Source organism: Pholis gunnellus, assembly GCF_910591455.1.
Source record: "Pholis gunnellus genome assembly, chromosome: 17".
NCBI lineage: Eukaryota > Metazoa > Chordata > Actinopteri > Perciformes > Pholidae > Pholis > Pholis gunnellus.
In genome coordinates this window covers 333859-349057 of record NC_136544.1, presented here as the reverse complement: position 1 = coordinate 349057, position 15199 = coordinate 333859, and the positions used below count along the sequence as shown (strand labels likewise).

The following is a 15199-nucleotide window of genomic DNA, read 5'->3' as shown; positions in this document are numbered from 1 at the left end:
GCATCCCTTCAAATAGCTACTTACCTCAGTAAACAATGTAAACATGAGTTTATGGTCTCTATCTCTAGTTTCAAGTCTTCTTAAATACAGCATGATGTTCATTGAGTAAATTAAGATCCATTTAGACAAATAAACCACAAAGCAGGGTATGTTTTAGGGCTATTTTGTGATTGACAGGTCGCCACTGCTGCTAGAGCCCTGTCTACACGGTGTCTCTACGTCACTCCTCAATAGTCCAAATCTGGTCACTTCCGATCACTGGTTGCAAAAAGTTAAGATGGCGATGACCGTAATCCGAACTCAAGGCTTCAAAACGGCACTCAAACCAAGGGATGATGTCACGACAACTACGTCCACTTCTTATATACAGTCTATGGTTATGGCCAAAAACATGTTTTGTGAGGACACAGTCACCTTTGACTACCAAATTCCAATCAGTTCATCCTTGAGTACAAAGTTTGTTCCACATTTCAAGAAGTTCGCTCAATGCTTTTTTGAGGTATCGCAAGAATGAAACGGATGTTAGGTCACTGTGACCTTTGGTCTTGACAGCAACAACTTGTAGCAAAGAAATGAAAGAAAGCATGGACGCCCATCTCCCATCTGTGTGCGAGCAGCGCCGGCCTGCTTACGTCACTTTAGCATTGCTATTGGTGTGGTGAGCAGAGAAAGAGCACTTGATTGGATGTAGGGGGAGCTCCCCAGTTGGCAGTTCCTCTCAGGGAGTCCCCAGAACTGTTTGGTCATCTTCTGAAATCTTATTCCTCTCGATGCTTGTGCTCTCTCTCACCATTCAGACATTTCCACGCTGCCCTGGAGGACCTGATTGAGGCCAGCCGCCTGAGCCCATCCAACCGGGAGATCCAGCGCCTGCTGTCCCGGGTCAAGGATGAGTGTCGGCTGGTCGCACAACAACAGGACTCTCCCCCTTCTTCGTCACATCCCGTTTATCTACAAAATTCGGGCATGTCCATCAACGAGGCCAGGTGCAGAGACTCAGGTTGTCTGCAGGTGCAGGACAGGGAGGGGCTTACTGAGGAAGAGGAGGAAGAAGAAGAGGAGAATCAAAGGGAAGGAGATGCTCATCGTCACCCCTCCTCCTTCCACCCTCCACCTGTGGTTCAAAGTCTCGATACCCACTGTTGCCCTGGCGTGCCTTCCCCCTCCTCCCTCTCCCCCACTCACCTGTATCGTCACCTCCCAAGCCCCGGGCACTCCCCCTCCTCCTCTTCCCCCTGTCACCCTGCGCCTCCTCCCCAGTCCACCTCCTACCACCATTTCATCCCGCCACAGCGAACCAGCCAAATGTCAGAAAGTATGCCTGCGTTGTCAGGAATTGGAGGCCTGCACTACCATCCGCAGTCCGTCTCAGCCCACCACCACTCAGACCAGATCCAGGGGGTGCAGCAACAACACCACCACCTGTCCAATCAGAGATCCTTCCAAAAGCAGATCCCCGTTCAAGGCCAGTGGCTCCAAGCAGCCAAAGTCCAGGTTGTCCGAACCAGTCAGCCCAGTTCCGCTTCCCATTCCAGCATGCTTTTGGGAAGTTCTCCTTACTCCCAGTTTGGCCAACTGCCACAAGAACTGGCCGAGCTGGGGGAAGGCATTTGCCCGAGCCCCTTGGATGTCAGGGCTAGCCTGCAGGTCCAGGCTGGTCTGAGCTCTGGATCGTATCCCCTGGATGATGTAGACATTGACTTTGTTTGCCAGGCAAGACTTGCATCTGCCTATGGGAGAGAAGGAGGAGGGGAGAGGGCGGGTATGAATCGGTTTGGCCAGGCCCATCACTTCAGTCGCAACCAATCCAAAGCAGCATACTACCCAATAGAGGTTACCGAGGCGTCAATGGGGACTCCTGATAGCCTTCCACCATTGCACGATTACCAATACCACCATCAGGGGGGACTACAACGCCCACTCAGTGCCCACCCAACCTCCTCCCCCGCTCTTCCCCCAAGGCCTCTTGTCCACTCCCAGAGTATCAGCGTCCGTTTCTCCACCAGCAGCGGCAGCCTTGCTGGTGGGCAGCCCACCAATCACGGCCCAAGCTTCAGGACATCAGCCTCAGTCCAGCACATGGAAGCACCAACACATCTGGCCTCCGCGGGAGGGGTTACTGGCTACCACGACGACCTCTTTCTGATCTCCTCTCCCCAGTCAGAAACATACATGGCCGGAGGCGGGACTTATCCCGGAGAGGCAGGCCGGTCATCGAGGAACACTCCTTTTATGGGCGTCAGCGACAGGACCGCGAGGGGCCACCAGCAGTATCAACAACAAGCTCCCTCCAGCTCTGCGTCCTGCCTCAGCCCTTCTCGCTCCTGGGCCGTGTCTTCAGTGGACACGGTCATGACCTCGCCCAGCAAACACCCCACCAGTCAAGGAGGCTTCGGTCCACCCCAGCCATCCTCCATCGCCTACCACAACCGCAGCAACAACAACGCCCACAACGACAACCAGCCGGACTACTATCCTCAGGGTGAACGTTCAGTGCATGTTGCCAGTCAGAACCCCTCCTACCTGGATGTGAAGCTGGCCAGAACGCTGCCGGTGATCCACAGCTGCTCGGACAGACCAAGTGACAGAAAGATGGGACCCACCTCTCCTGTCAAACCAAAAAGACCCTTCGTAGAGTCCAATGTGTAGAGAAAGGTTTAAACGTTAAGTAAATACAAGGGAGGAGGGTTAATAAAGAGTGGTTAAAAAGAAATGAGTGCACTCATACATTCCAGTAGTCAGCGGGGCTATTGAATTATTAAGATCGGGCTACGCTTGAATGAAGCAGTTTGTACCACATGCAGCTCATATGAAGGTCAGAGGGGAAAGGCGCAATAAACGGCACACACTCTCCTTGAAGGAAGTCCCGGTGTTTCGGTTGCATGCCCTCGTACACACAAAATGTGACTGAAGGAAAAGGTAGCTTGAGATAGAATTTCAAATCCTGCGTACGTTTACACCTAGCCAATGGCTGCCGCTAAGTTTGTCAGCAGACGTACTGACTCCTTTATTGTTCAGGAGAGTTAAGAGGAAAGCAGAAGTTAAACATGCATATTTGATAAGGAACATATCGCTCGTTACAGGTCAGGTCAATTAACGAGCCGGAGGCAAAGAAAAGAAGCAAGGACAAAGGGAGTAAGGGAAGGACGAGAGTGCTTTTGCCATTACTAAGCACAATAAGGGAAGAGGAAGATTTGGGGGAATTTAGAAGTAAAGAAAAAAGAAAAGACATCAGTAAGCACAAAAATAAAAACCTTCCCCCCCGCCGTGTAAATCTCTGGCTTACAGTATATTTCAACACTGAAGCCTCTGAATTGCCCACAATGCACTGCACTAGAGATGTGGATACTCGACTCTAGACGGTGACATTTAGTCAGACAAGAGGGACACAAATCCACCGCTAGCACCTTTTGTCTGCTGTGTAAATGAAGCGCTAACATGGAAATGACTCAACACTTTAAAACTCGTGCCACTGAGGTTCCGGCCCCAAGCCATAGTTTGAGAAACTAGAATGATGCTGTCATTGGAAAAGCACTGGCTTGCTATATATAAAACAAAAACTAAGTGATATTTATCTTTTTTAAGTTATATCTGTATTAAGCTGTACAAATATTGTTTCTCTAACTGTATATTCCTTTTGGATTGTATATGTTCATTTTGAGGGTCTTTCACATAGAACATAGAAATCCTCTTTTCAAAGAGATAAAAAATAAAAAGCAAAGTCAGTTCAACTTTGCTCAGTTTTGGGTTTACATGTTTTACAATAAAAGTCCTGTAAAAAAACATTTTTAAGGTTATTGAATATTTTTCTGTTCTTTTAGTTTTTTTCTATTATGTAGTCATAAAGGTCCTTTATGCAAACCACCGAGGATCCCAACTGATACAACACTCGTTGGCATGGAAACATGGCGGTTGGCTACTTCTACTGTAACTCAATAAACTCACCTCTGGTTGACCCCCCCCCCCCCCCTCCTACACACACACAATGGATTCAGTGTAACATCATGCCTGGCTAGTTAGCCAGGCATGATGTTACACTGCCACTGCCACTACCACTGCACTAGATGTTACACTACCACTGCAGTAGTCAAGCGTCACGTGCTAGACCAAGCAGCGTTTCATTAAATAACTACATCAGTGTAGAGTTAAAACTAAACCAAATGCCTTGTTTTTTAGCACCATATCACGTAATGCAGCCGTGTAGTGCAGATTTACGATCGCTTTTGCAAGAGTCTCGTTTTAGAACGATTTCGCTGGTAAAAAGTTCGATGGAGTTCATGTTTGCTTGATTGAGGCCCTTTCAGACACAACGCGGCACCACTGCACCCTGAATCACATTCTAATGGCCTGCGTCGCGCCACGGCGCCTTCTAGCTGCATTGAACAAAGTAAGGCTTTTACTTTGAAGTCTGAACTTGTATCGACACCTTTGTCGGTAAAGCCCCGTCTCAGAAACACGTATCATGTGTGCTAACAGGGCTAGCGCTAGGGCTAGCGCATGCTTCTTAGTGTGGGACCAATGCATTATCGTTGCTGGCGACAACAAAGTACAAGTTTTTAAAAATAAATTACGCTCCGTACTCCTTCCACGACTTCCACGAACACGTTGTCAGATGTGCGTGGACCCCCAGTGGCGAGTCCACAGTGGCGAGCACAGCGCAAATCCTGTTGTGACTCAAAGGGCCTTTAGCTAGCTGCAGCTAATGGAAGTTCTAATGTTCAGATGGCAAATGCAACCGCATTTATCTACCTCTGCAATCAAGGACCCATCGTTTAAAAAAATGACAAACGTATTCAAGTGGTTAATGTCTGTGAGAATGGAAAGATGACGGCCGTCTGTACTAAGGGGAGGAGGTTAGCTAGCAATTTACGGGCCAGTTTCTGAGTCTGGGTTTGACGAAGATGGAAATTCAGAAAGTGGGACGAAGCTTTCTTTTTTATTTTAATGTATTTGATGCACACAAATGCCTGTTTTTTGTACATTTTCATTTTATGTTTATAATGACTCAGCAGCTTGGTTTCAGAGTTGCTGATGAAGACCTTGACCTCTGGCAGTGAGCTGCCTTTATTCCTCACTGCTCAGGGCCTCCAGCTGTGAGATGATGTGGAAACTCTGGCAGCTAACCCTGGCCAGTTAGAGAGATGTTAAAAAATAGTTTCAAATGTAAAATTGATACACCGTGGTAAATGGCTCGTCATAGTGGTTGATTTGCCCGATGACAGCTGTGTTGTCTCACAATAAAACAATGTGTTGTGCTGTACATGTAGAATGTAACCCCTCGACCTGCTGACGGGACCCGGGGCCCCGGGTTTTTAAACACACAGGTAACCGAGCAGTAATCACTGGGAGCAGTGTGTGTGTGGTCCCTGCTAGCTGGTTCACTGGGGGCTTCTTTTTACTGTGTGTAAAATAAGTTCTTATTTAAAACCCAGGATGGTTACAGCAACAAGAACATTTAAACATTTAAAACGACGGGAATGTGTCAGCTCATGTGAACATTACAAAGAGGAATAAAACTGAATGAAAAACAGATGTGTAAGTCTGTCTCTCCCTCCCTCCCCCTCTCTCTCTGGTGGTTTCTACCGTGGATGCATCATCTTTTGCGGTCATGCACTAATTAGAAGTACAGCGTATTTATTGATCTGCCATTTGGGGACAGTGAAATAAGCTGTTAACACAATGTTTATGTCACGTCGAATGGCAGCGCTGGATGCAGCCTGATTAAACACATCAAATTCAGGAATATGCAGCATGTAATCCCAAAAACTGGAAGAGTTAAAACCTCCTCACGGTCTGATAACAAAGCAGCACCCTCCTTATATACAACCATATATATATGGTATTTCCATACTGTAGGAAAATATAATTATAAGATATTATTTACATTAAAAAATATAAAAGTGCAAGTACTTTATAGATGAGAGCCTGCTGTTAATTGGCTATATTTAAACACCCGACATCAATGTGTTAGCTTGGAGCTGGTTGATATGAATTTGTGATAAGACTTATTTGATAAAAGACATATAAGATACAACATAGTATGAATGTATTTATGACTAGATGAACTGAGTCGGGTACCTGATCCATTAGCCAAACTGTGCATCATTACAGTAAAAACCGGCGTCTCCTACATTGTTTATAATGATGATATTATTATATATATATAATATATTCATATTAATATGAATTAGTTTTGTCTTTAGATTTAGATTTCACCATCACGTCTATATATAATTAATTGTTGTATATTTATATATTGGGTTTTATTACAATATTTCATTATTGCTTTTGTCTGTTATATCGAGAACCTCTTCATGCAAAGAGACAAACTGATGAAACGTTTCCACGTGTGTTCTTTAGAGGCCGAGCAACAACTCTAAGTTACAAACCACTTTTTATACATTTACAAAAACAGGTTCATACATAACAAGGCATCCTATAATAATAGAATGACTTCACTGGTGATCAAACCATCACATGTATCAATGTGTCACCTGTCTGTGCTTCACATATCATGGCGCCATCTTGTGGTTAAAATAAGAAATACAACAAGTTGTATCCAAACTAAACAGTAACCGTTAAACTTAACATGTTGTCTGATGATTTATTGGTCAAGAGAGCTGAGATGATTTACTATAGTTTTGATAAGTGTTCATTACATCACAGTTTGGGGCAGATCTGTTGATGACATTTGTCTTGACTTCAGTGGTGAGTTAGAAAAGCTGAAAGAATTCAAAATGTATTTTGAACAGTTTGACACCAACTCTCCATTTGACACACAATTTCAGTTCTGGATCATTCAACTTTTTAGATGTTAAATGAATCAAAAATGGTGAAAAAACTACAAACAGGTATTCCCACTAAACAAACCACTGACAGGAACACTGATGACTGCAGGCAGTTTTAATCCGAGACCACTGAAAGAAGGTCTTCCTTTAAGACAACTACACATTGTGAAGAATTGAAAGAGACTTTGTTTTTTTTTTAAGATCCACTGATTTGATAAAGAGTTTCCTTCTCAATAGACTGGTCGTGTTGTAACAACAATCAGAGTCTTTACTGAAACCAGCCAGAAAGAAAAACATCTGGAAGACGTTCTAGTTTCTTCAGATTTGGTCTCACAGGTGTGAAGTTAACGCAGGAGACACATGTGATGAGATTCTCCTACAGATGCCTTATGAAGCTTTAAAGATACATAATGTGTTACGATTGTGCTTATAAAGCATTATAGACATGACCTTCATATAACGTGTAACAGAATTCTTTATTAAATATTCTGGTTGACTGACGGCTTATTAGAAATTGAGAAATTCCAGACAGTTTATTAATGACTACTAATGTTTCTAACTGCAGACATGATGATTTATTCATTTACAGTGAGAAACATTTTTAACCAATAAATGATTCGTATCAACTCATTTATCAGACAGTAAAAAGTAAGTAAATATATCAGCTGGCAAACTGAAGTTAAAAACATAAAGAAACTGACTATGATCTCTGATATGAACGTGTCTGTTTTATGTGAACTCTTGTGGACTCAACGAGTGATCTGATGACTGATCTGATGACTGCAGAGAATGACTTTAATGAGCAACAGAGCAAAGGTTCACATGTACACAGTAACAGAGAGCTAACTGACCGTCTTTATTTAGCGAGCACGGCTGGAAGCGTAAGCCTCTAAAGTCTCTGGTGGAGTGTCTCTGCTTCCTTCAGACTTCCACTAATCTGGCCGTGGTGGAACTGAGACAGGGAGGGGCTCCCTCAGTCTGGGAGAGGAGCAGCAGGAGTCGGTGGTGAATGAGCAGGATGTGGAGGAGGGGACCCTGTTCAACACCTCTGGAGTCTCAGCAGGGCCACGGAGCTCCGCCTCCTCTTCTATGGAAGGTCAGCAGAGCGCCGTCGCTTGCGGGCCAAAGTCTGCACCTGGTGAGCAACACATGAGAGGATGTCAAACTAAAACCTGTCTAATACTCTCTGGAGGGTTTACACTGTGAACTATTTGAATATGAGGATCTAAATGAGTCACCTGCTCGTCCCTGCAGCATGGACACTGTCTGCGAGCGGAGACTCTCCTTCCTCTCTGGTTGTCCTGCAGGTGGACGGGCACATCACACTGCAACGACACACACTCATGTTAGATAGAGGCTTCGCTAGCACAGCATTAGATAAAATGAATAACAACATTTATTGTCACAAACATAATGAGCCTATCAGTCCATTCAACCCCTGAAAGAGTTCATGGAGGCCAGATTAAGTTCACAGGAGGCCCCAGAGCTAAAATGAGCTGCTACCCCTATTGACCCCTGATCCTCACACTCTTACACAGTGTGGACGGGTTTCTTGTGCTTTAATATTAGCAGCAAGAACAGGTTTTGCTGTTGCAAACTCAGCTTTCTGGATCAATATATCACGCAATGGGGATTTTTAAGACTTAAATGGACTACCATCAACACATTTTGGACATCCACATAAAAGGTGCCACATTTACGCCACAGCTAATGTGTGATGTTTATGCTTTCGTTATAAACGTCACATTATATTATAATAGATTGAGGGCACGGGACAGAGCTGCAGCCATTTCTCCTCTAGCGGATCCGAGAGACAGCAGCGACGTTAGGCTGCAGTGATGAACAGCGTGAGGGCAGCAGGTTGGATCTGCCCCTGCCCAACTGCATCCTGGGACTTTGAGTTTTCCCGTGTCATGCTCTGAGACCGATTTTTGATTCTCATGCACAAATACCATAACATTTGTAAAAACAAGTAGATACATACAAAAATGAAGTAAAAACACACTAAGGCCCCATTATATTATATTCAGGGAAATCCGAATCAAACTAAAATTAATTTAAACTACATAAAAATGTTTTTCTGGGCCTCGACAATGTGATCTAATTGATATATCAAGCCTTAAATGGGGTTTCCAGTAAGAGGGGTTTTGCCGTACGTTAAACTGTGTGGTATGAGTGACAGCGAGACGAAGCTTCCTGGCTACAGTTTTATCATTATTACTGATAGGTCTGATCAAGTCTATATATATATATACTTAATCTCTCTCTCTCTCTCTCGTTTCCAAGACAGATTTGTTGTATTAGAATAAGTAGAGACGGGTTGTGTAATGTTTACAACTCATAGCTGTACTGAATGGTAATAGAGCACTGAAAGATAAAATAAAAATAACTAGTGAAATCAAATACAAAATATATTATATATAAGAGAAAATAATTAATATTTCTCTCTTTCTGTCTTGGCCAATCACACGCACACACTCACACGCACGCGTCGCTGAATGCCATGGAAACAACCGAGGTTACTTAAGGCCTCAGAACTTTCTGATCGCTCACTCTGCACTTGGACTTCAACACGAGCGGAACAACTTTTGAGCGGAACACACTTGTGAATCCAAACTGTGGAGAGCCAACTCTTTGAGTTTTTAACTTGTTGAGAAAAGCTACTTTTAACGAAACTTGTTTTGCAGAACTAAACTACTGGATCATCATGGGCAACATGAGGATTTTGAAGACGGACCTCGTTCGTTGGCTGGAGGAGGAGGTGGAGGAGCTGCTGGAGGAGGAGGAGCTACTGAGGGAACTGGACCTGCTGAGGCGAATAAAACATGTAGACCAGGGGTCCCCAAACTTTTTCCTGTGAGGGCCACATCACTGAACATATCGTTTGACCTAGGGCCCGATCATGGGGGGGGGGGGGGGGGGGGGGGGGGGGGGATCACGCGGATCGGGGCGGAACACCGCCGTGCGCGATACAAGCTCCCGTCTCTTCTACTTCTTCTACTCTTCTACTTCTACAGGGTGCGCGCATGACAGCTCTCATCTCGTTCGCCCCCTGGTGGTTGGCTGATTAAAATTCGATTAATTGTGCAGACTGAAAAAAAATCATAATGCGTCTCTGGTATTGTTCAGGGGGCCGGACCAAATGTGGAGGCGGGCCGCATCCGGCCCGCGGGCCGTAGTTTGGGGACCCCTGATGTAGACCATAACCGTGAATGTAAGACAACGTTTACATTTAATTTAGCATTTTTCTTTTGATTCATCCCCTTCAAACCATTTAAAGCATTCTCAGTTTAGAAATCAGTAAAACTTTTTGAGTTTAAAGGTGTTGACACTATATTATCAGGCCTGTTGGAAACAGACACTGTAACTGTAAACTGATTATTTCAGTGACAGAATGTCTTAAATGTGGCGGGACTTCTGTGGAACGTGTTCACAATAGTGTAGTGGTTTAATAAACACAGTTATTTGGGGTTGAAGGCATCAAATCTTCCTATGTTAACATTAAAATGTATATTTCTGAAAATAGACCATTTTCATAGAAGGCTAAATGCATGCTTAAGTTGTGCACCATGGTAACCATATGGAACGATTAGAGGCGAACGTCAGGACGTAGCTACGTCATCAAACCAGGCCGCGATGCGACCCTGAGTGGGTTTGACTGTTGAAACTTGAGTTATTGAACAAACATCTGCTCCTTTTACTTCATCATATTACATCAACTATTTCTTTAACATTTAACATTGAGATGCGCTTTGCTCGTTGTTGTGGTATTTGGTTTTCGAGGGACAAGAGAGCGATCTGTTAAGTAACTGTACGGGGCTGCATGTGCGCGTGCTGCATCTCCTCCACGCGCTGTGATATGCAACTCATAAACCTGGAGAATAATGAGTTATAAACTAAAGAGGTTAGTCATGTTGGATTAATATAGACACGTTTCACTGTGCGTCGTGACGCACGTAGTTCAACAAATACGTTCACGTTGTTTATTGCAAGCCATTTACCGTTTCGTCCACACAAATGCAAAATGAACATCTTTGTCCAGAGCTCACGACTACAGTCGGTTAATTGACCCGCTGACTGACTGTTTAGCAGCTGGAATCTGAATCCAGATCAGAAACGTGGGAAAAGCCCGTGCGTAAAAGCGCGTGACCAGCTGCTCCTCTCACCCTACTCTGTTGCTTCGGACATAAAATAATAACAGTAATAAGGATAATATCTATAACGACAATAATACTATGTATTGCTTTTATCATTATTAATATAGTTGTTGTTTTGTTATGTGTTCTCTGTTCAAACTAACAGAGGCAGAGCTGCACTATGTTTGGTATAAATGTTTAAAGGTGAACTCTCTTGCGTGTTGGGACTTTATGTGTGTGTGTAGTGCAGTCCTAGTTACTTTATGGCTCTGCTGTCGTCTTTTCTAATTTGAACTTTGATTATTGCTTCATGTAATCCATAAATATTTCATGTTATGAGAAATCCTGAAAGTTTAAATGTTTCCCTCTCAGCTGGTGTCGACTATGTTGTTGAACGTCCTGCCCAAGACGACCTCCCTGAAGTCATCAGGATCGTGGAAGAGGAGGAGGAAGCCACGGAGCAGGTGAGTGTGAAAGGCAGAGGAACGTTGACGACAACCACGGGGAAGACGACTACGGGGAGTTAGCGCCATCCACGAAGAGGACCAGAGAAGAGGACTACGGGGAGTCAGCGTCCTCCACTTCACGCCTCGAGATCCTCCACTTAGAGGACCGGAGAAGAGGACTACGGGGAGTCAGCGCCATCCACGAAGAGGACCAGAGAAGAGGACTACGGGGAGTCAGTGCCCTCCACTTCAGGCCCCGGTCCCTCCACGAAGAGGACCAGAGAAGAGGACTACGGGGAGTCAGCGTCCTCCACTTCACGCCTCAAGATCCTCCACTTAGAGGAACGGAGAAGAGGACTACGGCCACTCAGCGTCCTCCTCTACAGGCCTCAAGATCCTCCACTTAGAGGACCAGAGAAGAGGACTACGGCCACTCAGCGTCCTCCTCTACAGGCCTCAAGATCCTCCACGAAGAGGACCAGAGAAGAGGACTACGGGGAGTCAGAATCCTCCACTTCACGCCTCAAGATCCTCCACTTAGAGGACCAGAGAAGAGGACTACGGGCACTCAGCGTCCTCCTCTACAGGCTTCAAGATCCTCCACTTAGAGGACCAGAGAAGAGGACTACGGGGAGTCAGCGTCCTCCTCTACAGGCCTCAAGATCCTCCACGAAGAGGACCAGAGAAGAGGACTACGGGGAGTCAGCGTCCTCCTCTACAGGCCTCGGATCCTCCACAAATGATAGCCGGGGAGATTACTACAGATGGTCTCCACCTTCCACTTCAGGCCTCAGCTTCCCCCCACACAGAAGATACTGGCAGTCGGCTGAAGACAGTGACTCGGATTGACACTGACAGCAGCAGGATTGTAAAACCTTTGCGTCTGGTAGGACTGATAAAGCACCAGACAGCCTTCCCTTGCGTCTGGCGGGGTTGGCGATAGGTAGCATCCTGCAGCAGAGCTTTTAAATATTGTTTCTTTGTTGATTTTTGTTTGAATAATGGTTGATGCAAGATGCAGAAACCAGAGGTAAGTTAACAGTGCATGGTTGTTATTCTGTCGTGTATTTTTCTTTATAAAGTCTAGATGTCTTTAGCAAACAAAGGTAAGTCAACATTTAATAACAACATTAACACACATTGTCTCAAAGTCTCACTTTACAGTTTGTTCATTTTACTCACTCTATATCTGTTTTTCATAGTTAGGTGAAGGTGGCTGTACCAGACAGAGGTATGGTAAAAATGACTAACGTTAAGAAAAGGTTTCCAAGTCTCTTTTATTCAGGTATCGATGGCTGTAACACAGGAAGCAACATCCTGGATCTCCTAGACAACAGAGAAGATGTGTTCACTCTGGACCAGATGAGAAGGATGGAGGACCACAGGACCAGATGAGAAGGATGGAGGACCACAGGACCAGATGGAGAGTCTTTCAGTCCTTCAGTGGGCTGAGTAAGTAATCCCTCACTAAGACTACAGAAGTATCAGTAATAAGATTCCATCATTGAACAATGTAAAGGTCGTATAGTTGAGTTAAAAGTATTCATCTCTTGTGTTTGTGTCTCACAGGGCAGGACTCCTCTGTGCCTTTGTCTCACTCCTGGGGAAGCTGAGAGTGGACATCAACCAACCCATCATCCCAGGAAGACCCAGACCCACCACAGACCATTGAACCACTCTCAGCACCCCAGTGAGTCCGAGACCCAGTGAGTACAGTTACGTCCTCCCTGCCCCTCCACCAGCCGAGAGGACGAGGAGCGCCCCGTCCCCACCGGCACAGAGGACGTAGTTTGACTCCGTCTGCTTCTTCTGTGCTGGTGGGTTTGGGAAGCTCCTCACACACACAGGAAGCCGTCAGCAGCTCTTTGCATCTGATCACAAACCAAGAAGCAGACAGACGGTTCAGGCTGAATGAGAAATAATAATTCTAAAAACTTTAAGGTATTTCATTTGTCACATACGTATGTTCATGTAAACTGTATGTACTGTATGTATACTGTTTATTTACAGAGTAGCACAATACAAATAAATGTATGACAAACTTTCTAAATATGTCTTTATATTAGAAACAATAACGTCTGCACCTCAGAGGACCCCGCTGTTAAACTCCTGAAGTTCGTAGACGACACAACGGTCATCGACCTCATCAGAGACGTGACGAGTCTGCGTAAGTTGAGGTAAGTTCAACCTGCCTCAGGAGCTGCTGATCCTGTTCTACTCAGCCATCATCCAGCCTGTTCTCTGCTCCTCCATCACTGTGTGGTTTGGATCGGCTACCAAACAGGACAGAAACAGACTACACTGGATTGTCAGGTCTGCAGAGAGGATCATCGGTTCCAGCCTGCCCCCCATCCTGGACTTGTACACCTCCAGAGTCAGGAAACGGGCTGGAAAGATCACTGCAGACCCTCCACACCCTGGACACAAGCTGTTCCAACTCCTCCCCTCTGGTAGGCGCTACAGAGCTCTGTACTCCAAAACCACCAGACACAGGAACAGCTTCTTTCCACCGGCCGTCACTCTGATGAACAATAAATAAGTCATATTGCACTACTACCTCTGTTTGCTCTATCACCTCAATGTTTATAGGTTTATATAGCTGTTAAATGTTTCTACCTATATCTGTTCCCTTTTTTATTCTTTATATATATTTGTTCTTGTTTATTGTAAATGTGTGTGTGTACATTGAGAGCGGAGTGGAAACCGGAGACAAATTCAGCCAATAAAGCTGATTCTGAGTCTGATAATATTTCTGATATATTTCAAAAATCTGACAATGTATGACAATTAACATACAATAAATATTGTGCATGTGATAATTTAATATCTTTTTGATTTTCATTTCACTCAAAGGCATTACTGTTAGTACTGTTAAGTATTGATAATCATAATATTACATGTTTATATAAATAAAATGAGGAAAGCTTTAGATTACGGCCCGCAACGTGCAGAATAATTCTTCCCAATGTATTTATAACTAAATCATCAGTGGCGGGCCGTGGATTTTATACCTGGGCCTTCAGTGCTGTTCTACACTTCTAATAACCTCATTATGACGTCACAACTACGGGTTATTATTTGTTTCGTGTAAAAGCCGCATATTCACATAACACTGCAACATTTGACAAATGAAATAAAATGTTATATGAAGTTCAACACCTAGCATACAAAACACGAAATGCAGAGTGCAGATACATGAATACGAGCATGACGGGACGCTGCGTCATGAACGGACAATACAATGTATCAATGTAACACAATGACAAACTCACAAGAGCAGTCGCATATATTCGTATGACAACAAAGCAACAAATCAATCCAGCAGACCTGCAGCGGATCCACGCATTCCACCACACGAGCCATTCAAATATTATTCATAAAAACGCCACGATTGACAAATGAACAGTAGTAACAGTAGAGTTAAACAAACGAAGTTTAATCCCAGTACATCAGTTCCAGTAAGAAGTCCTTCTCCATTCATCGACGCCAGTCGAGCCTCCCCAGTTATATTTCGCCGGTCGTCGTCGGTCTTCCGCTGCTGGTGGTCGTCTTCGGTCGTGGACCGGCCGTGGACCGGCGAAGGGCGGGCCGCGGTTGTGGAGCTGTTTCCCTGCGAACGTGGTCGTTGAGTTGTAGATCCACTCGAGTCTCCAAAAGTACCGACGCTCAGTTAAAATGAAACACATTCACAGCCATAACATGTGCAACGCTTCTCCGACGCTGCATACAAATCCTTTTCCTGGCTGGTCAGGGCTGCTAGCTGTGGGGTCGTTTCTTACTGTCCAGTTTGTTCAGAAATGTCCTTCTTGAGAAAAGCGTTCCCAGTAAC

General features: G+C 44.8%; 1 protein-coding gene across 1 annotated transcript in view; it reads left to right on the top strand.

Moving 5' to 3' along the window:
• tanc2a (tetratricopeptide repeat, ankyrin repeat and coiled-coil containing 2a) overlaps positions 1 to 3771 on the top strand; it is a 36249-nt gene extending 32478 nt beyond the window's left edge. The window contains exon 27 of the mRNA XM_079177491.1: positions 798 to 3771. Coding sequence (XP_079033617.1) covers positions 798 to 2649 — 1852 coding nt within the window. The 3' untranslated portion in view covers positions 2650 to 3771. The remainder of the gene's footprint in view (positions 1 to 797) is intronic.
• The last annotated feature ends 11428 nt before the right edge of the window (positions 3772 to 15199 follow it).